The 25,184-nt window shown below is 48.8% G+C and overlaps 1 protein-coding gene across 1 annotated transcript in view; it reads left to right on the plus strand.

Moving 5' to 3' along the window:
• Positions 1 to 788: 788 nt before the first annotated feature.
• IGHMBP2 (immunoglobulin mu DNA binding protein 2) overlaps positions 789 to 25,184 on the plus strand; it is a gene marked incomplete at both ends in the record, with an annotated part of 30,389 nt that continues 5,993 nt past the window's right edge. The window contains 8 exons of the mRNA XM_010165971.1: positions 789 to 958; positions 1,465 to 1,657; positions 2,356 to 2,453; positions 8,346 to 8,509; positions 8,875 to 9,075; positions 12,119 to 12,266; positions 14,603 to 14,777; positions 23,862 to 24,044. Of these exons, the coding sequence (XP_010164273.1) occupies positions 789 to 958; positions 1,465 to 1,657; positions 2,356 to 2,453; positions 8,346 to 8,509; positions 8,875 to 9,075; positions 12,119 to 12,266; positions 14,603 to 14,777; positions 23,862 to 24,044 (1,332 nt within the window). The remainder of the gene's footprint in view (positions 959 to 1,464; positions 1,658 to 2,355; positions 2,454 to 8,345; positions 8,510 to 8,874; positions 9,076 to 12,118; positions 12,267 to 14,602; positions 14,778 to 23,861; positions 24,045 to 25,184) is intronic.

The following is a 25,184-nucleotide window of genomic DNA, read 5'->3' on the forward strand; positions in this document are numbered from 1 at the left end:
ACCTCGGGGGCCTGGTGTCACCCATGGGAAAGCCTGATGGACCGTCCCTCTGGGACGTGCTGTCACCTACGGGAAACCCTAAGAGACACAGCTCTAAGGGGCCTGCTGTCACCTCTGGGGAACGCTGCTGACTCACCGCTGTAGGGCCTCCTGTCACCTGCAGGCAATGCTGCTGGACTCACTCCAGTATAACCAGCACATCCCAGTGGGAAGCCCACCCTGTAGGGCCTGCTGCCACCTATGGACACCCAGCTGGACCTACCCCTGTAGGAATCGCTCTAGCCTCACCCTTTAGGGCTGGCTGTCACCTCTAGGTGACACAGACAGACGCTCAGGTCTGTGCTGACACCCGCTCCTCTTCCCTGTGCAGCCGTGTGCGTGGTGTTCATCGGAGGTTAGCACAGCTCCATGGAAAAAACAGCACATCTTCCATTTTAACATTTACAGGGGATAGGAGAAAATGCAGGTTATTCTCTCCTGGGAGCTGGGCAGGTCCAGGTCCTTCCTTTTCACACCCAGACAGGAGGGGGGAAGGTACCCAGAAATAGGTGTTATTTCCTCCCCAGGCTCTGTGAGCATCGCCCCATCTCTCAACATAAGCCTGTGGCAGCCAGTCTAGTTACATCGCTACAAAGCCAGGGCATAAGCCAACACTTCAACGAGCTGGTGTCTCTTTTGCCATCATCCTTTTCCGTCTCCTCCCCCATCTTTCTCTGTTTTATCCTCTGAAACTTTGAATCTCAGCTTCAGTCCAGCAAGCGGTTTTCACGCCTGTGTGTGGTTCCCAGGGCATGGCAGGAAAGCGTCTCCCTGAAGGAACTGCAGCGCAGAGGCGTCTGCCTGCTAAAACTGCAAGCTGCCAGCCAGAGAACCGGCCTCTACGGACGGCTGCTCGTGACGTTCCAGCCTAGAAAATATGACTCAGACGCCGAGCTGCCCTATAACAGTTTTGGGCCTGGTAAGTGATATTTCTGTCAGTACAAAGTAAGAGATGACCAGTGTCTTCTTTCTCACATCTTTCTAATGTGATATTTGTAAAGACTGAGCGATTGATGATAAAAAAAGAGAGAGAGAAGTTCAGAGAGTTCTCCCATGGTCTCTGTGAAAGCACGTTGTCTTTCTGAGCAGCTCTGGCTGCGGGGAGCACTGCTGGTCTCCACCCCAAGACCTGTGGTGCTTGGAGGTCTGAAGGCAGCTGGTTAGTTGCAGTCAGGTGTCATCTCACTGCTCATTGTCCTTTTGCTCCCTCTTGCTGTGTGCTCTCTGTCAGCTGAGAGAAGGATATTCTCCTTCCTTATGGGCTTGACACAAATTCTGTCAGGAAACATGGTGCTAGAGCTGTGGTTGGTGTAGGTGCTCCTGCTGTCTGCGTTGGACCGTGCTTGGTTGCTGGTCTCCCCAAAAGAGTTTCTTTTCAAAACGTTTTCCCTGTTTCACGCTCTCTCTTCAAACTTGTCTTTGCAGGGGACATTGTGGGCCTTTACGATTCAGCTGGCCAGGGGGATCCGCTCTCCACCGGCATCGTAACACGTGTCACCTCCAAAGCAGTGACCGTGGCCTTTGAGGAATCTCGAGATGGCATGCTGAGCTTGGACCGAGAGAGCTCGTACCGCCTGCTGAAATTAGCCAACGACGTCACCTACAACAGGCTGAAAAAGTAAGAGCCACAGGGCTGCAGTTCACCTACAGTCACTCTGCTCAGGAGTGCAAAAGCCGATTGAAAATTGCCAAGTTTATGCTGGAAAAGCTCTTCTGAGACAGATCTCAGTTTACTTCACTAGGCTTGGTTTCTCCCCTTTCCTATCATATTCCTCTTACTTCTATAGCAGCTCCACGTAGGGGAGGTATCCACCTCTTGGCTGTCCTTTTCTTTTTCTGCTGACTACTGAGGGAACCCACACTGAGGTAACTCAATGGGATATCTTATGCTACAGCATCACAACAGCCTAAATTTGTCTACCTGCTGGCTGGTATGGTCCTGCTCTTCCCTCTTCCTTTCCCACACAGCTACATAATTTGGTCCCATGTTGTACCAGCTCTCTCACTGGGTTCTGTATAGAGTCTTTTCAATCGTGGCAGGAGAAGTGAATAGCTCTTTGCTGAATTCATGTGCTGAAAAGGCTCTGCAAAGGGTCTGACTGTCAAACTGGAGTAAGAGTAGAAAGTGCAAGTCTGAGCAGCACGAGGGGTACGTGTGTGCGAGGTTTGGGGGATGCAGCAATTAGATAGGATTAGTCTGTTGTCCAGTAACATTTTTCAGCTGTGGAAGAGCTGAATCTCTGCCCGCAGTCATCTGTCACTGGGCCCTAATAAAAAAAATGCATATTTAACTTGGCTACTTTCTTCTTCTGACAGAGCTTTAAATGCACTAAAGCAGTACCACGGTGGTCCAGCCTCTGATCTGATCGACGTCCTCTTCTTCTCCTCTGATCCGAGTGCGTTCAGTGAAACAAGTAAGGATGCTTCTTTGTAAGATTTTATACCAGACTGATGGCAGGTGCTGGATTGATCTTCCTAGAGCAATTTTCTGCAGCCTTAGGGTCAGAGCCCCTGGAGCTTCACAGCCAAGCACGTACACTGAGACTGCTGCTGGTTTTAGTCTGGCTTGGTCTGTGAAGCTGAGAGTGACACAGGTGGAGAGCTCTTTTGGATGGACCAGTGAGAGCAGAGGTGTTGCTGCTCTTGTGCCCATTTTAAGCAAAGACATGGAAAATTATTATGGGGAAAGGGAGGGGAAATCTCCATTGTCCAGAGCAATTGGTGAAGCCTGAAGTTCCCTACCCACAGGGTAAGGGCTCTGTGCTATGTCCTGGCCCAGTCAGGAGGGTGCTTACTTCTTCCAACGTCACATCTGACAGAGGCAAAGAGCCAGAGCCCCAAGTGATGACTGTGCTGCTGTTACTCCTCTTCCAGTCCTCAAGTTCTGTCCCTGGGGCTGACCAGCTGAGAAGAGTGCTTGTGGTCTCTCAGTTCCAGACCCATTCTTTGAAATTGCCCATGGGAACACAAATAACTGATCTTTGCAAAGTTCTTTTCCACACCAAACAGGCAGTTTGCTTTGCTCCAAAAAAGACCCGAGTATGAATGTGAGTAATCAGTGGTGTTACAACTGGCAGCATTGAGCACTTTTCGTACTGGTTTATGGGTCACTGGACACACTTTGCTCATGTAAAGACCCTTGTCAACACTGGAAGAGACTGTTCAGCTAGCTAACGCTCACGAGTCTACCAAGTAAAGCTGAATTCTGGCATAAAACAGGCAGGATTTGTGACGGGGGAATTTTGTTTGCACACATTCATGAGTCTGAAATTCAATTTAGTTTATGAGGCATTTCTTATTTGCTTCCTGCCCTAATCCTATCCATAAACTTCAAAGATCAGAAGCTGCCAGTGCTTCTTCTATATTGAAAATCCAATAACTCTGCCTCCATGGGAATTAAGTGACTGTGGAACTGCTGCAGTTTGAAACAGCATGGGAACGCTTGTATTTTTATTTTTACAGCCTTCTGATCGTGTTCAGTCAAGTTGGAAATGTGCAGGCTGCTTTGGTTTCATCAAACACATAAAACCTCACAACTCTGTTTTACCAACAGCTGTCAAAAAATTGCATCTAAGCAGAATCCTGTTTTACTCAGATCTTTTTTGATGTGAGTCTTTGGAAAAATGAAATTACACGGCTTACCCTTTCAGAGAAACCATGGGGGAAGCAAAGCCTCTGATCAGGAGAATATCCAAGTGCTTGGCAACTGCTAATTAATATTATCCCTTGACAGAAGGGAAATAGCCCCTGGGCTGCAAAAATGAGGGTATGAAGGCAGAGGGTGGATTAAGCTGCCTAGCAGGATCGGGCTGGCAGTCTGTATCTAAGCCACATCGAGAGCTCTGTTCTCTCCACTCAGCAGCATGCCATGGGTGATGCCATCCATCCCCGCCTGGTTCCTTGCTGGCTGGGTGTCCTGGTTTTTGCTAAGATAGAGTTAATTTTCTTCTTAAAGAAACTATCACACCAGGGTTCTGCTTGCTTTCCTCCCCACCACCCTCCTTGCCCTCCATGGTTGCTGTTGCAGCGTTTCTCTTTGATTCCTGTGTTTGGTTGTCCACAGTGGTTCAGCTCTTTCACTCCTGTTCCCCTGCAGTCCACCTTCAGGCTAGGCTTCTGATACCATTAGTGTGAGTCACATCTCCGTAGTTGTAAGCACTGAGCTTAATCTGAGTCAAACCTCTTAGCCTCTTGGCTGCCTAGGGACCTCGGTGTACTGAAGTTTTTAATATTAGATAAAAGAATTAAATTTTAATGAACTAACTTTCTTAGCAGCTTCAAGTTACTTTTTCCCTTGTGGCAGCAGAACTACCTCTCTAATAAAGAAAAATTCCTTTTCACTAAATTGCTCAGATACAGCAAACTAAGCACAGAGATGAATTTTACATCTGCCCAGCACTGAGAATATTGATTGATAGAAGCATTCGGTCACATTAGACAGACAGAGGAGATGCAAGATGAGAAGGCAGCCTATCACCTGAGAACAGCAAAATGCTCTGGCAGGGTGGAAAGGCCTTCCATTTACCTTCTCACCTCGTAGCTCCTTTCTCCCCAGCTGGAAAGGAGAAACAGGCTCCAGCAAGTGATACGTGCAACAGCAGAATCCTACATCTGATATTTTTCAATGTGAGGAAAAGAATTAGAAGCCTCATTTTTCAAGCGTGGGAGTCTTGGGGCTTTTAGGTGGGTTCTGATACTGCTGTGCATTTTCACAAAGCGTGTAGATCGGTATTAAATCGGTCAGAAACTGGTCAGCAGGTTCAAGTGTTACAAGGGTGTGAACTGAAAGGGCAACTGATAAGACAGCGAGTCCGTGTGAGCTCCATGTCCTCGAGAACACAGGCTGTACCTACCCAGGCTGCAGCACAGCACGCAGAGCTCTCCCCAGTGCCGCTGAGAGGTGCGAGACGCCGTGGTTCTTTCCTCCAGCAAAGCCAGTGAGTCCCAGTGCCACCCGCTGCTCCACTGGTGCTTTCTGCTGGTGGCTGTTTCCCAATATGGAGCCTCAGAACCTTGAGGAAAAGGGAAAAACATCTGTTTTTTTTCTTTTTTCCAAAAGTTTTGTTATAGGGGGTCTCTTTAGGGCACATCCCAATAGAGTTAGGGCACACCTGGCCTATCTGGTGATGAGCTTTTAGTTGCTTAGTTTTTGCTGCACTGGGTTGTGATGGTCTCATGACTGGATTGCAGCTGCTTGGGTTATCTTGGGAGAGCAGGCTGCCAAATGCTGTGCCTGGAGGATCTATATTAAAGTCTGTGTCATCCCAGGAGGGTGCCTACATCCAGTCACCGACTGATTAGATTGGCAAGGAGTCTGATAAAGCCAATAGAAACATGGTTTTGAAGTAGTAAGTGGCTGCTGGTGTCATGATATTGGCTTACTAAAAAAAAATAAATCAGTCTGCACAGAAGGGTAATAATGATGGAAACAGTTTAGTGCCCTTTTACCCAACCCCTGCTGACTGGCAGATTTGCTGCTGTGCTAATTTGCACACAGCTGTTTCCCACAGTGTCAGGAAAATCCTCCTTACTACTCAGGGGATTATGGAGTAGGGGAAAGGAGCATGTGAAGGTGTCACTAGTGGTTAGATGGGATCTGCAGCTAAGAGTGGGACTGCCCCCCACCACACAGCACTTCCACCCCTTCCACTGCTGCCTCCAGAAAGGCACCAAGTGGGAGAATAAACCTTCTAACAGGCAGCTCTGAGCAGGACAGGATTGCTGCTCTTGTCAGACTCTCTGGGAAGCAAAATCCAGAAGCCCGTCCATAAGGAATGCTCTGCTTGGCTCTCTGACTTTAACCTGCACTCCTGGCCCAGAAGCATTTAGAGCTTTTCTCCTACAAGGAACCCTTCCCTGCTCACAGCTGCTGTCTCGCAGGGATCCCTGCAGCCATACCTTGTGCTGGATGTATGGAGGCTTTGCTTGCCAGCAGAGGCCAGCATTGCTCTGCTCGCTGTGCACCAGCCAAGCTGGATGGACACGTTCTCTTCTCTTACAGGGCTAAGGTGCAGGCATAACCCTGTGCAGATCACACATAGCTCCCAGCTCTCTCCTGTAGTCCTGGTCTAGAAAAAGAGCGAGGAGGTGCTCAGCTCTGTGCCCAGACACCGCCTGGCTCACGTGCTCCTGTGGAGTGCAGAAGGCATGGTTCATAGCTAATTGTGCCTATTGCTGAAAAAAACATTTGAAAAGTGAAAGAAAGAAGGAGAAGAGGCAAAAGGCAGGAGTGTCCCCAGGAAAAGCTGACCCAGCAGGCAGAGCACTGGGGAAGCACCAGGGGTTTCTAGCAACAAGTGACAAGTCACTTGCAAAAATCTTAAATGCTCCTTGTCCCTCTGCCACGTGGTACCTCCATGAGGTATGGAGAGGCCCTTGAGGTCTGTGGGGAAAACCAAGCAGTCTGGACAACTCAGCTGCCAAATACTTCATAGGGAGAGCAGGGAAAGTTCTTTGTTGCCGGCTTAATTACCCACCTGGGTTGTGTCCAACAGTGTTTGGCTGCAGTGAGGTTGTACTGTGGAGGAGCTGGTCATGGGGTCCGGTCTGCTCTTGGTGCCCATACACACTGATGGGGAGGAATGTACTTTGGAAGGTACATGGAGAAGTGAGAGGCCTTCAGCTCTGGAGGACTTGAGTTCTTCTTCCCAGGAGGGACTGTTCCCATCAATGTTTGGTGCAAAGACCCCTTTCCTGGACTTGAATATCACCCTCCAACCCACTTCTTCACCTGAACTGCTGGCACTGTGCAGAGAAGTGTCTCAGTTCCTGGAAAAGTTGGAAGACCAACCTTGTGGTCAAGATGATTTTTTTTTCCCCCCCAATGCTACAATCCTAAATCAAGTTGTGCATCGAAGGCTGAACTGCCTGACCACCAGCCAGACCCATCCCCAAGGATGCAGACTGACGTTCATACTCTCCATGATCTGCCTCAGCAGGCTGAGATGGACAGCCTTGGGCAGAGCAGGAGGCAGCAAGGCAGAGCTGATGCCACAGGGCTAGAGCTGGGTTAACTGGTGTCTTCTGGGTGCACCTGTGCAAATCCTAAACTGATTGCTTATAAAGAGCTCTTGGGCCAGCCCTGCTGGAGTGGATAAACTGCATTTCTTCAGGTGAGTGGCTTAGAGCCCAGCTGCTGGATGGAGAGGAGTTTAGAGGAGCCACAGGATCCCTTAAGAGGCTCTGCCCTCCTCCTCACCGCTGCTGTGCTCAGCACAGAAAGGAGGCACATTTCCCAGTCTGCCCACACAGCAGCTTTTGGCAGCGTGTGATTTAAAGGGAAGAGGGTGTGTGTGCATGTGGAGAAGCCTGTTGCTGAGCTCATTCCTTGAGCAAGGAAATATCAATGACTCCTACGTCCCGGCTGTTCCTCATTGTGGGAAATGCCTTTCAGTTTTTAAGCTATTCTTTCTTTTTCCCCAGCCCATGGGATGCTTCCTCGTCTTCTCTTGGTCATTAGCACACCATCTCAAAAATGATGTGTAAAGCAAGAGGCAGGTTAACAGGAAAAAGTACCATCAGTCTTGTTTCTCTCTTCCTCACCAAGCATCTTGTTAACAAGTGTTACTTGTTGAACCTGGACACCTCATTTAGTTGTGCTGCCTCAAAAGTCAGTGCCAGGGGTTGCACAGGAGTTGCACACAAGTTAACCTGCCTAAAACCAGGAGAAACTTCCATGCTTTTAATCAAGCTCAATGCAAATATAGTGATAAAACACATGATGCCAAGCAGGGAACGATGCCCAGAGATTTGTCTTATATAAGCTTTCATGGGAACATTATTTTCAGTAAACCTCAGTGTAATGAGTCATCATCTCTGCTGTAATTAACTTCCATAATGAACAAGGAGATTAGCAACAGGATTAGGGGGGATGAGAACAAATATGGGTTTAAATTAGATAAATCTGGGAGGTAAAAAGCAGCTTGTGAGAATTCAGTCTTCTGCAGTGAAACCAATTCTCTTGTAATGCAATTTGCAGATTCTTTTCCCTTTTTTCCTTTCTGATCATTAAAGCTCACACCAATTTTAGTTTTGACAGCAGGGTCAGAGAGAGAAGGGGGAAGATGTGGATGCAGGATGGATAGCTTATTCTTTTTGAAAGCACAACAAGCCTTACTTTTACCTGGACTCTTTTAGCCACCTAGGTGGTACAGAGTGTGCCTTCCTCCCCAAGCAGGTTCTTCTCATTATCAAATTGATTTGGGCTAGGCACTGAGAACTGCTTTTTTGTATTAATGGATTTGTGCTGCTCAGCAAGCACCCAAGTTAGGGCTGAGATCCAAGTGACTCTCCAACTTTCTTCCCAGAGCCTCTAAAGCTTTACAATACCTCGCTGGATGCATCGCAGAGGGAGGCTGTCTCCTTCTCACTGGCCCAGAGGGAACTTGCCATCGTCCATGGACCACCTGGCACAGGGAAGACCACAACACTAGTCGAGATCATCTTGCAAGCTGTACAGCAAGGCCTGAAAGTGAGTATCAGTGGCAGTGATCACCTTGGTTTGTTTTGCAAACATGCTGGGCTGCGTGGCAGCTGGAGCAGATCCAGTAGCAGCTGTGCTACACCACAGAGTCTGGCTTGGCTTGCAAGGCCCAGGGAGCTTCCCCCATCAGCTGAAATTAGGTGCAAAGAGCTTTGAAGCTCAGGTTTGCTCTTTATTGAAGACCCTGCACTAGTGCTTCAGAGCAAGGTAAGAATTGCCTTTGGTGTCTGGAGGCTGTGGAGATGTCAGTGGTTTATTTCCAGTAGGTATGTGTTGGTGTCTCTCTGTCTTCCTGCTGCTCCAGCGTTTTGCTCTCCTGGGCAGTAACAGGCACTTGGTTTCTCTCCTGGCAGGTCCTGTGTTGTGCCCCTTCCAACGTTGCTGTGGATAACCTGGTGGAAAGGCTGGCTGCCTACAAAGCCCGCATCCTGCGGCTCGGGCACCCGGCTCGCCTGCTGGAGCCCATCCAGCAGCATTCCTTGGACGCAGTCTTGGCCCATGGTGACAATGCCCAGATAGTGGCAGATATCAGGAAGGACATCGACCAGGCCTTTGTACGTGTCCCTGCAGCAACATGGCCCCTGTGTGGGTGGGTTCCCTGAATGCTAGCTCTCTAGATGTGCAGTCCCTGATCTGCTAGCCAGGAAAGCTTCTCTACCTCTAAGGAACAACTCTGCCACTTCTTGCATGTTCTTGCAAGACAATCACCACAGCCAAGTGGCTCTGGGTTGCCCCAGAAAGCAGTGGCTAGGTGTAAATCACAGTCACTAGTCCTGATGTGAGCCATGGGTGGCACACAGCCAGCCTGCCCCCTGGTTGAACCTGGTATTTCTGGGTTCAGGGTACCATGAACCCACAGTGATGCTCCCAGGCTGGATCTTACTGTATACAGGCAGGAGTAAGATATTGGTAGGCATGAGCCTCTCGTTGTGGTCAGTCAACAGCAGAAAAGCCACTTCAGGGGAGAGGAAAGGAGAAATAGCACAGTGCAGGGGACCAAGTGACAGCTGGAGGTGTGTGGCGTGGATTAATCCCTTTTACTCTGATTGGGAGGCATTTAACCTGCCTGGGGTTTAATGAACTGGGGTGCAAGCCTGGCAGTTTTGGAAAGGAGACTGGCTTCCAGCCTGAAAAGGTATCTCACAGGGAGCCTCTGTACCAGGGGCTGCCTGAGTCTCCTCGGTGACCTGCCACCAGTGCTCATCTTCATCTGCTGTACAAGGAGCCGAGAGCAAAACTCCTCCGAGCTGAGCTCCTCACTGAAGTGGTAAAATCACTCATTACTGCTGCATGGGGAGATGCTGCAGTGCCCTGCTCTCTAGATTATCTGCCTGGCATTGTTCATGCAATCCTCTTCACCAGGGAGCGAGGGAAACATTCACATCACTAATTCATTTCCTAACGAGATGTCTGGCTGTCCTGACACTTCCTCCCACTCTCAGCCACCTCAAGTAGAAAGCAGAGTGCACTATAAAAATGCATCCTTAATTTCTCCTTTCTTGATTCTCCTAAACTTAATTTACAGACTAGCTCTTTTACTCAAGATGTTTGGTTTTAATACTAATTAGATTTTTTTTTCCTGCCCATTCTGGTGGCAGCCCTGCCCAGAAGCCATTTTGCAGATACATCCAGCTCAAGAGAGACCCTACCCTGTCTCAATCAGAGATGCAGGAGAGCTAACAAAACAAAAGCCTGTACTCTTTTTGCACATCTTCTACCCCTTTGTGTCTCCTTCCCTTACCTGTTCAGGCTTCAAGCTTTCCAGAACATCAGCTTCTGGATGCTGTTTGCACCAGCAAGGGTGAAGTCCCACCATACCTGAGCAAGAAAGGCAGCCTGGGTCCAGTGATGTTGAGCCAGCAGTCCAGGTCACCAGACAGGTTCAGTTGACCCAAGAAGGAAGCCAAGCACAGAACACAAACAACAAAACCCAAGGAATGGCCAAGGTCTGGCCTTAAATGAAGCTCCCAGACCAATGGGTGTGTGGGTGGGGGCCCAAATGAGGCAGGTCAGGATAATTAGTGCCTGGTGGCTCCCACAGAGCCCTAATGAGGAGTTGGTGGGATCCAGGCTCGCAGTGTGCTGAGCGCTGCCCTCGGGGCTGGCTGACAGTGCTCTGTTCCCTCTGGACTGGGCTCCCTGCTCCCTCAGAGCTGAGGGTCAGGCAGATATTTGGATCTTGATGTCACCAGCTGACATCAGAGAACTGTTGCTGTTGTTAATTTACAAACTAGATCTTTTTTGCAGAACAGACATTAAACTCGGTCCTACTGACACCATCAGTTTTGCTCTCTAATCCTCCTCTGTTTCTAGCAGAGAGGAAGTGGAAGGTAATCTGCTTTCTGCCTTCAGCTCAGTGAATATTGCCAAGTTTAACCAGCACAGGTGGCTGAGTAGAGGAGTGAGAGGCGTGGATGTCTTTCCTAGGGGAAAGACTGCAGTGTGAGCTGAACCATGTTAGACCCTGGAGAATCCATCCATATACAGGGATGATTACAGGAACCATCAGGTTTTATTGGTTTGGCTAATTATAAAAGCTTCTGTCTGCAGCTTTTTCACCTTTCTCAAGTCATCAGCCTTACCTCCAAGGAAATAGTCCAAATTTCCATCTGAGAACATGGGTAGCTTTCTGAAGGTGACTTGCAGTGAACGATAGCTTGGCCATTGTCTCGTAGCTGCTGGTCTGTAGCCGGGGAAGTGCCATCAACCAGTGGTGATGATTTGATGTGTTAGATCTATTTAATAGGCATTGCTAAAAAAAGCTGTGAGTCTGTGTAGATACTGCCCTGAATCATTTGCAGCAGCTCAGAGATGCCTTTGTGACGGTGCAGAGCTGCTGCTTTGGCTGGACACGGCGCAGTCAACTCGGGAAGCCCTTCTGCTTCAAGGTCACTTGGAACCAGAGGGTCCCTGCTTCCCCTGAGCAACGGAGCTGAATAAGATAGGAAGTTCTAGTTCCTCATCCACCAAAGGCACAAGACCCTTCTTCCCAGGAAGCCTGTTCACTGTTGTACATTACTCCCTGCTCTGTGCCCAGGTGCTTTGACTGGTGCATAGACTCGGCCATTGGATGGACTAAAGCATCTGACCTTCTCCCTGCTGATCTTTGGGGCATTGGGAAGGTACAGGGCAGAGCAGGAAGGGCTGAGCAGAGGAGGTAAGGACAGGGAGTTACTCTTCAACACTTCATGCTCACAATTCAAGACTGTCAAAACAGGCAGCCAGAGGAGTTTAAACATGGACCAACTAAGTCTGAGAAATCGCTGTCTGGACCCTGAGTGCTGGTGTTACTCCTGGTGCTCCCAGATGGTCTGATGGGCAGCAATATTCCCATTTTGCTGCTTCATGCTCAGAGCCTGGGGTTGTATTGATACAGTTCATCTTTTGCACAGACAGAAATACTCTTTATGCTTCAAGCAACACTGATTGTGGAAGGGGCTTTGTGGCAGGGAGAAGAAACCAAGGTTTTGTGGGCCAGTGTATCATGGTAGACATAGAGGAGCCATGCTGTATCTGGGTTCTTCGGTTATCTGGGAAGCTGAACATATCCCCAGGACTAGAAACAGACTGTTCTGTCTTGATTTTTCTACTTTATAGGCAAAAACCAAAAAGGCTCAAGACAAGGGTGAGCGGAGCCATTTTCTCAGTGAGATTAAGGCACTGAGAAAGGAGCTAAAGGAACGAGAAGAAACTGCCATGGCTGCAGCCCTCACCCATGCCAGCGTTGTCCTTGCTACAAATACAGGTGCAAATCCTCTTTTTCTTTGCAGTATTTGACCTCACTTGCCAGGACTCACATAAACCGTGTGCCCTGCAAGGCAGCATCCTGCCGGGAGAGGAGGGAGGCTTAGTCTTCCTGCTCCAGGCTCCTGGGAGTTCAGTCAGGTTTGCTGCATGCTCTCAAACTCCTCCACAGCAGGATTCTCCCTGCTTACACTCTGCACGTGATGCTCTTGCTTAGCAAGGAGTATGGCTCTAGAAGGGCCTTTGGTGTGAGCCAACGTGGCCCATCTTTGTTAGTTCTGAGTAGGAGCTGAGCTTTCGGTGAGTAAACAAGGGCTGTTGGAGGTGTGCAATCTGCTTATTGATTGCATAAGTCACATGGAATTGCTTTCCTGCTTGGCTGATTTCCATGACTGATCGAGTACAGCACATGTTTCCATAGCCCAGTCATATTTGGTTAGTTCTGTAAGTCACTCAGGTGGTGTAAACAAGAAGGAATTTGGGGAACAGTTCCAGGTGTTGGTCAGGCAGCGCTCGCAGGCACATCTGCATCTACAGGTAGGAAAGTCGTTCCCCTTCTGTGATCGAAGGGAAACACAACTGCTTAAAGTTTCAGACTCACGTGCTGAAGTGCTTTTCTAGATCAGATGTATCATGCTCCAGGGCCCACTTGAAATCTGCAGATTTGATTGCTCAGGGATTGTTTGATGAAGGGAAACATCAATAATTTTAGGTTATAAAAAAGAACCTCATGGAGCATTCACAAGTTACTAGCGTGAATGTTAAAGGAAAGATAAATCCTTCCAGTGCATTATTTGCTGGGAATTTGCCTCTCACTTCTTTTAACTTTGCCTGAAAAAGCAGTGGAAAGCTTCCTTTTTTTTCAGTAAAACTGTTATTTTGTGCTGACCATAATGTTGATTAGATGTGATTTTCTCCTGGGACTCCAGAGCTTGCTAGCCAGTGTGGAGGTCTGTGCAATTCCGCTTCAGCAAAAGCCGATGAACAAACAAGGGGTTTGGATTTTGTGTTTTCCTCAGTTAAGCAATTGGTATTTGTCTGAAACCACGTAGTTTGATGGGAATTATTATTTATGCAAGCCAAACGGTTCTGGTGTTAGCTTTAGCAGGGAGAATTAAATCAGAGGAACACAGAGGGACACCAGTGACCTTTAGTTAATGGGAGTTTGATAAACTCAGGTCGAGCTGCAAGGGAAGAAAACCATCTGCACAGCTGCATGTGGTACATTGCCACGTTGGTACAGTCTTTTTTAGATAGAGAGAACCTTTCTACTTAATTCCTTTCCTTCTACCTTCAGCATGGCCAAATTGCAGTCAACTTCAAGCTATATGCCCCTTGTTACCAGAGGTGATTCATGTAGTCTGGAAAAAAAAAAAATAAAGAAAAATGTGGTGTCTCATTGAGAAAGTGGAATATCTGAACTGATGCGCAGCTGTAGAGGCAGCAGGATTTACAGTGGCAAAGCAAAATCACCCCTGATCAGAGCTGCTTTCAGAGCTACACTGCAATAGCACAGGGGCTTTTGAAAACACATTTCTGTGAACGCTGTGAATGAAGATCTCCTCATCCAGCACGCTGGCTTCCCAATCCTCCTCTCCTCCTCTTGCGTCCCTTTTTCTTATGAGTTGCAGTGATATTCCTGATGCCTCTGAAATTCACGGTTCTGGTCAGTGTGTGGTCGATACCGGTTCACGTCTGGTTTATAGCAGGACCCGTGTAAGGGTTAGTTGTTTGACGTTACAAATGGACATCTGATGTAAAAAAAAAATAGCCCTTGCCACGGCTGTCTGATTACAGGTCTGCTGTCGTGAGGAAGGACAGAGCAGCAGAGCTGGGGTCAGCAGGGCAGAGGAGTCAGGGTCTCACCTGACCTTTCCCTTTTAGGGTGTCCCTCTGCCTATCAGGCAAGGCAAATCTCAAGTCCATCATGCTTTCAGTTCTGCTTGGTGAGAAGTTTTGTTTCCATTTGAGGGCAGAAGGAAGGTGGGTGTTCATTAGTGCTTTCGCTCTGCTCCTGCTCGGGGTGAAGTGCTTGAGCATATTGTTCTGTTTGTCATCTGGGTTTCGCTGTTGTTTTCAAAGGTACTTGGAAGCTTTTGGGACCAGATGTCAGGGCTAAAAAGGACAAACAGAAATTGGCAAAAACAATTCTGACATATACATATAAACGGATGTGTATTTGGCATGGACTACAGAGCTGGATTTCTAAACCTCTGCAAAGAAACATCATTTTACCTGCCTCCCTCAATCACAGTTAAAGCGTGTGTGGTTTGTTTTAAAAACAGGTCGCTTGCTCTTTGCTCCTTTGCTAAGCTGTGCACCTTCTCCTTTAATTAGGTGCTTCCTCTGATGGCCCACTAAAGCTGCTTCCTGAAAATCACTTTGATCTGGTGGTGATAGATGAGTGTGCTCAGGCCCTGGAAGCCAGCTGCTGGATACCTCTGCTGAAGGCTCCGAAGTGCATCCTGGCCGGGGATCACAAACAGCTTCCCCCCACCGTCGTCTCTCACAAGTAAGGAGCGGTTCGCGGTCCCAGGTCCTCCTGTTGTTTATGCAGCCAAATGCTTCCCAATGCCTCAAGTGTCAAGACATTTAATTAATGGGGATTATTTATTGGTATCCCCCAGGAGCTGCCACAGTTACATCAGACCTGTTTTACTGATAGCCGCTGCTTAAAGTTTAATGCAGCTCCATCTGAGCAGGCTTTCTTATCGCATGAGGACATGACAGTCATTGCACCTGCTGCTGACCCAGCCACCTCATAGCAAAGCCTGTGCAGTCAGCGTGGCACTGGAGAGTGGCCTTTTGTGCTGATGGGTGCCCGCTGGGCAACTGCTCCAGGGCTTGCAAGGGTTTTGAGTTTGCAGAGAGGGAGAGTGACCCGACCTGCAGCCTTCGCCCGCTCTGGAGTTGCCAGGAATTCTCAAAGGTGTGAGGCAAAGATGGACTTTGTCTGTGAGGCTCTTACCCATGTAGGAGCAGAGATGTGGCCTGAAGGAATCCACACACCGGATCACATTTTGTAGGATCAACCTTAAGTTGGTTACCTCGGTAGAGCTGCTAAAGCAAACCTCAACCAGAAGGTGATTCTGCACCAGATCCTGGCCATTTGCTGTGGGAATACTGGCTCAGACAGCTGCAGGGAGCTGTCTGCCTTTGAAACACTGCTGTGCTTGTTTTGCAGAGATCCTTTAAGCTGCACCAGGGGCACAATCCAGCAGAGGGGGTCCCAGCCTTCTCCGAGATTGCCTTTTGCCCGTGTCCCATGTGTACTTAGGAGGTGTGTGCCCACAACAGAGAGGATCCTCCGCAGAAAAAGCAGGGCAGGGAGCGTGAGTGCAGTGAGGCAGTAAGAACAGGCAGAAACTCATGCTGAACCATGTTTCAGGGTGATCTGTTACACTGGGAACATCAGAGGCAGCTCTGCAGCATCCTGGAAACAGCTCTGCTCAAAAAGCCTTTGTCATGGTGTGGTGACCTTCACCTGCCACAGCCTCTGCGCGAGGGGCAGGTACTGCTGAGATAAAGGGCAGATAAACAGCCTGGTGCCCTGGCTGGTGCTGCTGTGGGGTTGACGATGCCTTTCTGTGTGCTTGTGTGCATCCTTCCATCGGTCGGTCACCTGAAACACAGCCCAGCTCCAGAGAAATCAGTGTGTTGAGCCTGCGTTGTTTGTTTGGTTTTTCTCTGTAGTGAGAAGGAGTACTTACACTGTGCGCTACTACTGGATTCCTCAAATTGTGTATATTTTAACAGAAGTTCTTTCTGAGAGACCTGTCATCAGCAGAGATATTTTTTCGACTCTACTTGCTCAGCAGCACTGTGTTTGAATTCTTCATTTTCTCTCTGTTATGTGATGTAACTTTCAGAGTTGTTCAAAAAACAGTTTAAAACAATGACATCAGCCATTCAAAGTAGTGAAATGGTAAGCAAACAAAAGTGAAGGAAACAGAGACACAAATTCTGGTTTCACTGACCAGTGTTTGTATATAAACTTTAAAATGTTTGTTTGTAAGGAAGATAATCTGTTTTTCTACATGAGTTTTCCTTGCACCTGGCAAGAAGGGTGCCTTGGTTTACCTCCTCTTTGCTGACTGCAGGCTCTGTAGAGTGAATTCAGGCTTGTGCTCAATTTAATCCAAATCTCATCCCTCCTTTATTAAATTCTGCTTCTGTGGTTCCACATTTATTTCTTTAACTTATTAATGTGGGAGTTGGCCCACTGAGATGCTGCAATGTGTTATCGCACACACCACAGCGATTATAAAACCTCACAATACCTACAACATGCTCATTAAGAACAATTAGTTTGTAGAAGAGATCTGTGGCTAATGTAAATTGCCTGTGCTTCGAGGGGGATACTCCGAATAGTGCTGGGGGGCCTTTGGGTAGTTTAAAATATAAATGCAGGCGTGTTTATCTAGCTCTAGATCTGGAATTACTGAACCATCATTGTGGAGAAGCAGAGAAATAGGGCTGACTTCATAAACTTTCTCTTCTGCTTCCAGAAAATAATGACGAAGATACATATCTATAATTTCACTTGAATTTGGAACAAGGGAAATGAAAAATCCAAGGGAGGCAGCGGGTCCCAGCAGGTGGTTAAGAGATAGTGCGAATAACATGAGGCACTCTGTCATCTTCTCATTTCACCATTGCTGGATGCACAAGCACTTGTTGTTTTGCAGATCTTGGCAGGTGATGAGCACGCTTCTCCACTGGCTGCTGGAGGTGTCTAGGCTGGTGGACTGCAAAAAGCCTCTCCAGAACCCTCTCCTCTTCTTCTCTCCCTGTTTCTTTACTGGGAGTTTGCAGGTTGTGCCTCTGTGCTTAGGTTTTCCCCATCTGTAAATTGGGAATAAATAATTTTACCTGCACGGAGAAGCCAAATGGGTAGTCAAGGCTGAGGAGCTGGAGAGAGGCTGTCATCTGTGCTGAGCCGACAGACGTTGCCAGCCTCAGGTGGGAAGAAGCAGCCAGGGGCTAGTTGGGAGCTAGAGCCTCACTTGCTTACACTGGTAGGGAACTGGTTTAATCTGGGCTCAGATAACAAAACTATTCCCAGTAGAGAAGAGCTCCTTGCCTGATGTGGGAGGTTCTTTTTGGAGCAAGTACCTGGTCACTAGCAAGAAGAAATTTGCAATTTGTTCCTTCTAATTTCAGAGTTATCATTCTTTTCTTTAAAGTGATGCTTAAGGCTCATCTTCTCCACCAGAGAGTCTGCATCATTGCTGCATAACACCCCAGGCTGCGTGCTGTCCTGGGCCAGCAGGATTCATTCCACGGCCCAGCTGCTTTCTTCTGCTCTGTCGTGACAGCTGATGCCAGGAGCCTTGGCTGGTGCTGCCTGGTGGAACTGCCTGATGCTGAAAGAAAAGAGTTTCTTTCTTTCCAGCTCTGTTGTTGTCCAGTGAACCCCCCCCAGCCAGCCTGTGATGGAGGATGTGCCGTGAGGTCCAGCTGAAGCAGCTGACAGTTTGGCTTAATACCCTCCTAATTAAATGCAAAAGCTAACAGATTTTGACCAATTAGAACAATTTATTTTGAGAAATCCAATTACTTTTCAGATCAACGCCTTTAAAAATTATGAGCTCTTTTCCTTACCAATCTGAACTCTGACCTTGTTTTTAATTGCTGCCCAAGTAACAGCATTTGTGGTATTGAACGAGGCACATAACACAGCTCTCCTCTCCTCAGCATCTTCCCCATAACACAGCTCTCCCCCCTGCAGCACTGTCCCCATAACACAGCTTTCCTCACCACAGCACTGTCCCCATAACACAGCTCTCCCCACTGCAGCACCTTCCCCGTAACACAGCTCTCCTCACCACAGCACTGTCCCCATAACACAGCTCTCCTCTCCTCAGCACTGTTCCCATAACACAGCTCTCCCCACTGCAGCACTGTCCCTATAACACAGCTCTCCTCACCACAGCACTGTCCCCATAACACAGCTCTCCTCACCACAGCACTGTCCCCATAACACAGCTCTCCCCCCTGCAGCACTGTCCCTATAACACAGCTCTCCTCACCACAGCACTGTCCCGATAACACAGCTCTCCTCACCACAGCATCTTCCCCATAACACAGCTCTCCTCTCCTCAGCACTGTCCCCATAACACAGCTCTCCCCTCTGCAGCACTGTCCCCATAACACAGCTCTCCTCACCACAGCACTGTCCCTATAACACAGCTCTCCTCACCACAGCACTGTCCCCATAACACAGCTCTCCTCACCACAGCACTGTCCCCATAACACAGCTCTCTCCTCTGCAGACCATCCCCCTGCATGACACACAGGAAGCAGACACCGGAGAGCACCGCTTTGCGCTTTTCACGGTCCCTGCAGGCTGCGAGATGCAACACAAAGGCAGATTCCTTGTACCTCCATCTTGTGAGGTATTTCCAGAGATCTAATTAAGGCACCGAATCACCTGCTGTCTCTTTGCTGGTTAATGGAAAATGATAAGCTAATTCCAGGGATGATTCATGCAGAGGACTCAAACCCTTCCGCCTACCTTCCCCTTCTCCTCCATTGATGACAGCAGACCTGCAGTGGGTGGACTCCTATTTTCGGGGCCTCAGTGAAGGGACTAAAGTTAGCTGGGATGAATCTGGGCTGCCAGAAGGAGCGTCTGTTACTACGGTATGTGAAGTCAGTCGGGCTGAAGTGGGAGGCCTCTGTTGAACAGAAATGCTTTGCAGGAGCCATACTGCAAGCACCATCCGTCAGCTGGGCTTCAAACAGCTTGTGCACAGCTCGGGGAGCTGGGCCCTGTCTGCTCTAACTGCCTTCTGGTTCTCTGCTTTTTCCTCCACAGTTTCTGTATTTACCAGTTATTATCATCAGGTTTTTTTCCACTTGAGGCTAAAGGGGTTTCAGTGGAGAGTCTGAAGGGTGCTCCTCTTTCTTGCTTTTTGACTCACCTGGAGTTACCTCAGGATGCAGAGGGCATCCCCACACACACCTTAACGTACATTCACCTACATCCTGTCCATGCTGTATGTTTTTCTTCTGAAAAACCTGCCACGATAGCAAATGCCAGTCCCCTGCTGTTCCCCTCTTGGCAGCCTGCTCCAAAGCTCACGGACATCAGCTTCAAGCCTCCTGCTGGGTTTTGGCCCAGTCCCAGGGGGCATCTCAATGCCAGGACACTTTCTGCTGTCTGACAGGAACATTCGTTTTCCTTGTTTTCATTTTAGTCCTCATTCCATCTTATTCTGACATCCTAATTAATTTGTCTCCACATCAGGGCTTTGATTTATTAATTTGTTTTTACGCTCTTCAGCTATCTGCAGTTGCTTATCAGAAATCTTGCTCTCAGCTAGTTTCTTAGACAAGCACAGGAATATTTTGCCATCTTGTTTGCTAGCAGTCAGTCTGGATGTTTCCACCATCCCAAATCCACGTGCTAGTCCTCCGTGCTCAGTAGTTTACTGATTTGCTTGTCAGGTCCAAATGGCTCTGCTTTTGCTTTGTCCCTGAAGAGCAAGTGTGAGGCCTTGGTTGTCTTTGGTAACCTCCAGAGCTGGAAAGAATAAGCTACCCTCCTCCATCACATCTGCAAGCATTAAAAAAAATCCACAATACCCAGAGAAAAAGGGAGTTCTGCACAGCCTCACTACTGCTTTACCTATTTGTGAAACCTCTTAAACCTCTACCAGGATAGAAAAGCCCAGGGCACAAAGCAAGGGACAGCTGATGCTTTGCATGTCCACGACAGCCTTGGCCTGCTTTGACATCCAGGAGCTTAAAGCAGAGCTCCTGAGGTAGGAAAACACAGCAACATCCATCTCCAGACTTCTGCCAGACATCTGCCAGAATCTGGTAGCATGCAGTGGAGATCAGAGTCACACCAACATCTCCTTCCATCTCTTGGGGAAGAGACCAGCTATCCAGAGGATGGATAAGGAAGGTTATAACATGGCTGAGGGCACAGCTCCATCCCACCATGGGAAACACTTCCCTTTTGTTCCCCCTAGAAATGATCATTCTGGACATGGACGTGGCAGGCTGACCCCTCACACCCAGCCCATAAAGGTTATTTCACACCACGGTGGCCACAAAGCCTTTGAAATACTTGGTTCCACTTGGCTACAGCTATCACCATTGACGTGTAGCATTTCTGCCAAGAGCTGGAGGAGGAAACCTCACCTGTGAAAAGCTGCAGGGCCTCATCCTCCCTCACTGGGATCTGTCCTGGGACCCCCAGCCCTCCCTGGGAAGGTGCATTCATTTTCCTGCACATGAAGCAAGGTGAAACCAGGTTAGCAGCAAATCTGGGCTGCTGTGGGCTTGTTTGGGGAATTTTAGCTTTCCTAGGTTTACTTTTGGCACTTTAAAACAGATCAGAGCATCAGGTGCGTGATTCTGTCTGTCCAAACTCCTATCCCAAATTAATTTCTCCAGAGCAATTGATACTTAAGAAGCTTTTGCTCAGCGCTCTTAAGATTTTGTTGGCATAGAAATCAACCATTGTAGGAATTAATGAAGTGGTAGAATAATAGGAAATTTATTAACAGGTGAAATATTTGTGAGCAGTTTAATATCCTCATTATTAATTCAACATGTAACCTCATGTAGATCCCTGCAGTGGAAACTGTGCTGTTAGCGTGTAGAAAAGCAGCATTTCTCAGGCTTGCTGTGAGGTTTAATGCTTCCCCATGCTTTATCCTATATCATTACAAGAAACACTTCAGAATATTTGCTGTTCAAAAACACCAGGGTTTTCCTGCCAGTTCAGCATGAAAATCAGTTTTAGGCTTGCTCTTAGATTTGCAAGAATTTGTCAGCTGAGGGAGGGGAGCAAAGGCCAAAAGCAGACGGGAGGTACCTCTAGTTGGCAAGGCTGCTGCATCCCTTTCAGACTTCGAGAGCATCTTATTTTGGTGTCCCTCACTTCTCACTTGAGTTACCTGATGTGACTTGCACAGCAAAGAGCAGGAACAGCATCATCATCAATAGGGCACAGTCCTGGGGGGTCTGAGCACAGCGAGCCGAGCCAGGGGCTGGTGATGGGGTTCATCAACGAGCTGTCAGCCAGGTCTGAGGTCCATCCAGGGGTCCCATCAGGAGGTGGGCTGGAAACAAAGCCATGGCATGGGTCCAGGATCCATCTAGGAGACACAGCTACAGACAGGATCACAGTGACCTGCAATGTAGATCCAGGGTCCATAGATCTCTCCATCCAGGAGACAGAGCTAGGACATAACTCAAGCAGGGACTGAAGGGCCAGTGCTGAGCTTAAATAGGGCCTATGGGCAGAGGGTGTGGGTCCCAGGTGAGGCTGGTCAGGGCAGTTAAAGCCTCCTGGTGCGCTCTTGGCCCTGAGACCCAGAGATGACTGGTGGAAAGAACCAGAAGCATTTTTATCTTGGTGACAGCGGTCACGCTTTGGGCAAAGACCAAGTAAGAGGTGGGCTCTGAATCCCCAGATGGCCTGGTCACGCACAGGAAGGGCTGTTCCGAAGGGAAGGGCTGTTCCAGGCAGCTGCTTGTGCCCCAGTGCAGACAGCTCTCCCTGTGAAAACTGCTTCCTTTCCTGCTCACCCAGGAGATCCAGGCTGCCTCTCACCACACCCCGTGGGGCAGAGCAGAGCTGGGAGGATCAGGCTGGCAGTGTCTTCTCGTTCAGTTGTGGGTCTGGAAGGAGAAAAGATAATTCTTAATAACTGGAATAAACTCCCCAGCCCCACGTCCTGCTCTTTCCCCACCTAATCCCCTTCCCCTCCCGGAAACCCAGCCCACCTCTGACAGGCACCTTGCTTTTCTCCATGCTCTCAGCTGGGAGCTTTGGTCCCTCTGTGGGTACATCAGTGCCACTCCAGTGGCAACACTGGAGCTGGTGAGCTGGAGCAGCTTCCTAGCCAACCCCAGTGCGGTTCCTGATCAGCAGCAAAGGGCGCAGCACAGCTGGAAACCTCTGTTGCATAAAGCACAATATCCTTATGGCAAACTTGCCAACCTTCCTCCTGGCTCCTGTGCCCGTAGGTGTTGTTCAACGCTCGTTAACGTTACAACAGCCCTTGAAAAGCAGCGCTGGCCCCAGTTCCTGCCGGCGCGTCCCTTCACGGTTTATGACCCTTTTCCCCCCCGGGTGCTACGTTCTGTGATTTAGCAAGAAGGAGCTAATGAGACTCGACTTCTCAGAAAGATCTGCCCTCAATGTTCCGTTCTGCAGTTTTAATGAATTTGCAGTCTCTTGTCATATTTACCAAGTGCCCTGTTGTTAAGGTGACAGGGTTGGCCAGTGCAGCACACAAGACGCTCGCTCTGGTGCCCTGTACTAATGTCACACTCCCCATGGCAGGAATGGAGCGTGCTGTGCCCCTGGGCCTCAACAGAAATGATTTTCCTGAGCTGTTCTCTATCATCATGTCATCATCATTGTGCTTGTTCATTGTGTTCTGGTAGCAACCGGCACGAACACCAATCTGGTACAAGGTGCTGGACACACAGTTTGAAAAAAATTCTGAAATGCTCAAAATGCAGAAATCAAAGCACAGCGATTCTGGTCCTTCTGCTTCAGACAGTACCTTCAGGTGATGCTTCTACCAAACCCTTTCTGTACGGTGGGGAAAAAGCAATTAGGGTCCTGAAAGGCTTGTTTCATTAGAAGCTTTGTTAATTTGTGTCACAGATATAAGCACGGGACCTTTGCCAGAAGCGGTGGAGTGTTGGTTTTCCTAATGGGTAATAAAGCAATAAGCACTGAAATGCATTAGTGCATCAGTCTGGGGTGAGCAGCCAGGGAGAAAGGAGAGTGCTTGAGTAGCAAGTGTCTCGATGAAGCATCAGCAAGGTCTGGCTGTGTTGTCACCAGGCGTTCCAAGACTGGGGGTCGAGCTCTGATAACAAAGCATGAGGTGATTCTGGTGCCGTCGCTGAGCTTGCAGTGACGCGGGTGTAATGTCACACTGGCAGACGCCGTACCCAGAGCTTGCTGTGAGCACTGTGACTAGGGGTGTTGATGGGATGAACTTACAGGTTACGAGGTTTTTGCTTTGGAGCTGTTTCCCCAAGTAGAAATCTTGGGCATCCTCACTCATCTTACTCCACTGAGCAGATTTGGGTGGGACAAGTGACTGCTGCAGGCAGGGATGGCTGATCCGTTGGCTTCTGTTGCATTTCAGTGGGAACACCCCGAGGTATTTCCCTCTGGGAGAGGGAAGCAGGCACCTCTCCACCCTGACGTGGTCATGTTGATCGGATCTCCATACAAGGCAGAAGTCTACCCTTGAGGGTCTTCACCCTGTTGGGGAGCCTACACTGAAAGATGATGCTCAGGACCCTGCAGCCTCCTGCTCCCTTTCCATTGCCTGTTTGTGCCCGAGTGAAGGAGAGTGGGAAGGCCAGGGAGGTAACACCAGCCCAGCAGAGCCGCACGGGTGCTCAGCAGGGTCCAGAGCAGGTGTTGCAGGTGCTCCGACAGCGTTGCAGGTACCACCACTAACAGTCATCAACGCTGTGCTCAATTCCAGCTGCCTCCGTAGCGAGGTGCTGATTGAGTCTTCAGTCCAAAGAGGGTTTTGTCTCTCCCTCAGATCATCACTTCAGAACACCCAGACTCCACGTCTGACTCGGTTTCCCCGTGCAGGGCTGCTGCCGAGGGCCTCGCGCTCAGCTTGATGGAGCGTCTCATCGAGAGGTGCGGGGAGAAGGTGGTGAAGATGCTGACGGTGCAGTACCGGATGCACCAGGCCATCATGCAGTGGGCTTCCTCGGAGATGTACAGCGGCCGGCTCACTGCTCACCCGTCGGTAGCCCAGCATTTGCTCAGGTAAGTAACTTGCTCTTCGTGGCTATACGAGCAGAGATGTCTTTTGCATCCCTTCACATGCAGGATTTGTCCCTTCCCTGGGATGGAGTTTTCCATTCCTCCTGGCCCTGTTTTGCTGTTTCATTCTTTATTTCACCAAGCCTTAAATCGGGGGGGGGGGTTGTCCTTTTTCCTGTCCAACAAGACATCATGCAGAGTTATCTCCTGTCTCCTGCTCTGATATGATAAGCAACAAAACAAAATCCCCTTGCAGCTGGTGAGAATATACGCAGGCCTGACCTGCAGTGGGCTTACCCCAGGCTGTGTTTCTCTATCTCGGGCTCTCATCGAGTGCAGGACCAGACACCAGCCTTTTACTGTCGTTCCACATGTCCACGTGACTGTGAGGGCCAGTGTGTGTCCCATTGTTCATCCCAACATCAACATCAGAAAGAGCAGGAAGCAAGATTCTCTTTCCAGCTTGGGTAGTTTCCTGAGGCAGGTCTGACGGCATCGGACCCATTCCTTGTCTGCAGTGGTTTCCCTTTTCTCTGGTAATTTACTAGGCTTTCATTTCCATCGCAGGCTGGGACAGGCAGTTGTTTGCCAACACACACTGTGACTGTCAATAATTGGTGCTTTTTAAAATTGCAGTCGGTGCAGTTCTGGGAGGCGGATGGGAAAACATTAATTTCCTCTGTTGGACTTGGAGAAACAGAAAATATCGCAGGGTTTGGCTGCGTGGTGCTCTTGTATTTTTAGCAATATATTTTTTTTAAATGTAAATATTTAGGAGCCAGAAAAATTTGTATTCCCTTAGAATCTTTCCATTTCATAGTCGATCCAGTTTTGGACAGATATAGCTGGAGGGGCCATTTTATCATGCCTGTTTGAAAATAATCTTATTTGTGAACAGTATGAATAATACTGCCTGGATGGGAAGAGCTAGCCTGGTGTTTAAGACAGCCCCAGCACCCCCCTCTGCATCTGCTGCAGCGAGCACGGGGATTTCTGCTGGTGTCAGCACTCTGGATTGAGGCTTCAGGGCTCTCGAGGCTCCAGCTCAGCTCACATCAGTGAAGCTGTGCTTCTGTCTTGCTTTATATACGTTATGTGTGTACAGATGTAATTTAATGGGTGATGGGGTGGGTTCTGCAGGTA

This window comes from Antrostomus carolinensis, unplaced genomic scaffold (assembly GCF_000700745.2).
Source record: "Antrostomus carolinensis isolate BGI_N321 unplaced genomic scaffold, ASM70074v2 scaffold23194, whole genome shotgun sequence".
In the NCBI taxonomy this organism is placed as follows: Eukaryota; Metazoa; Chordata; class Aves; order Caprimulgiformes; family Caprimulgidae; genus Antrostomus; species Antrostomus carolinensis.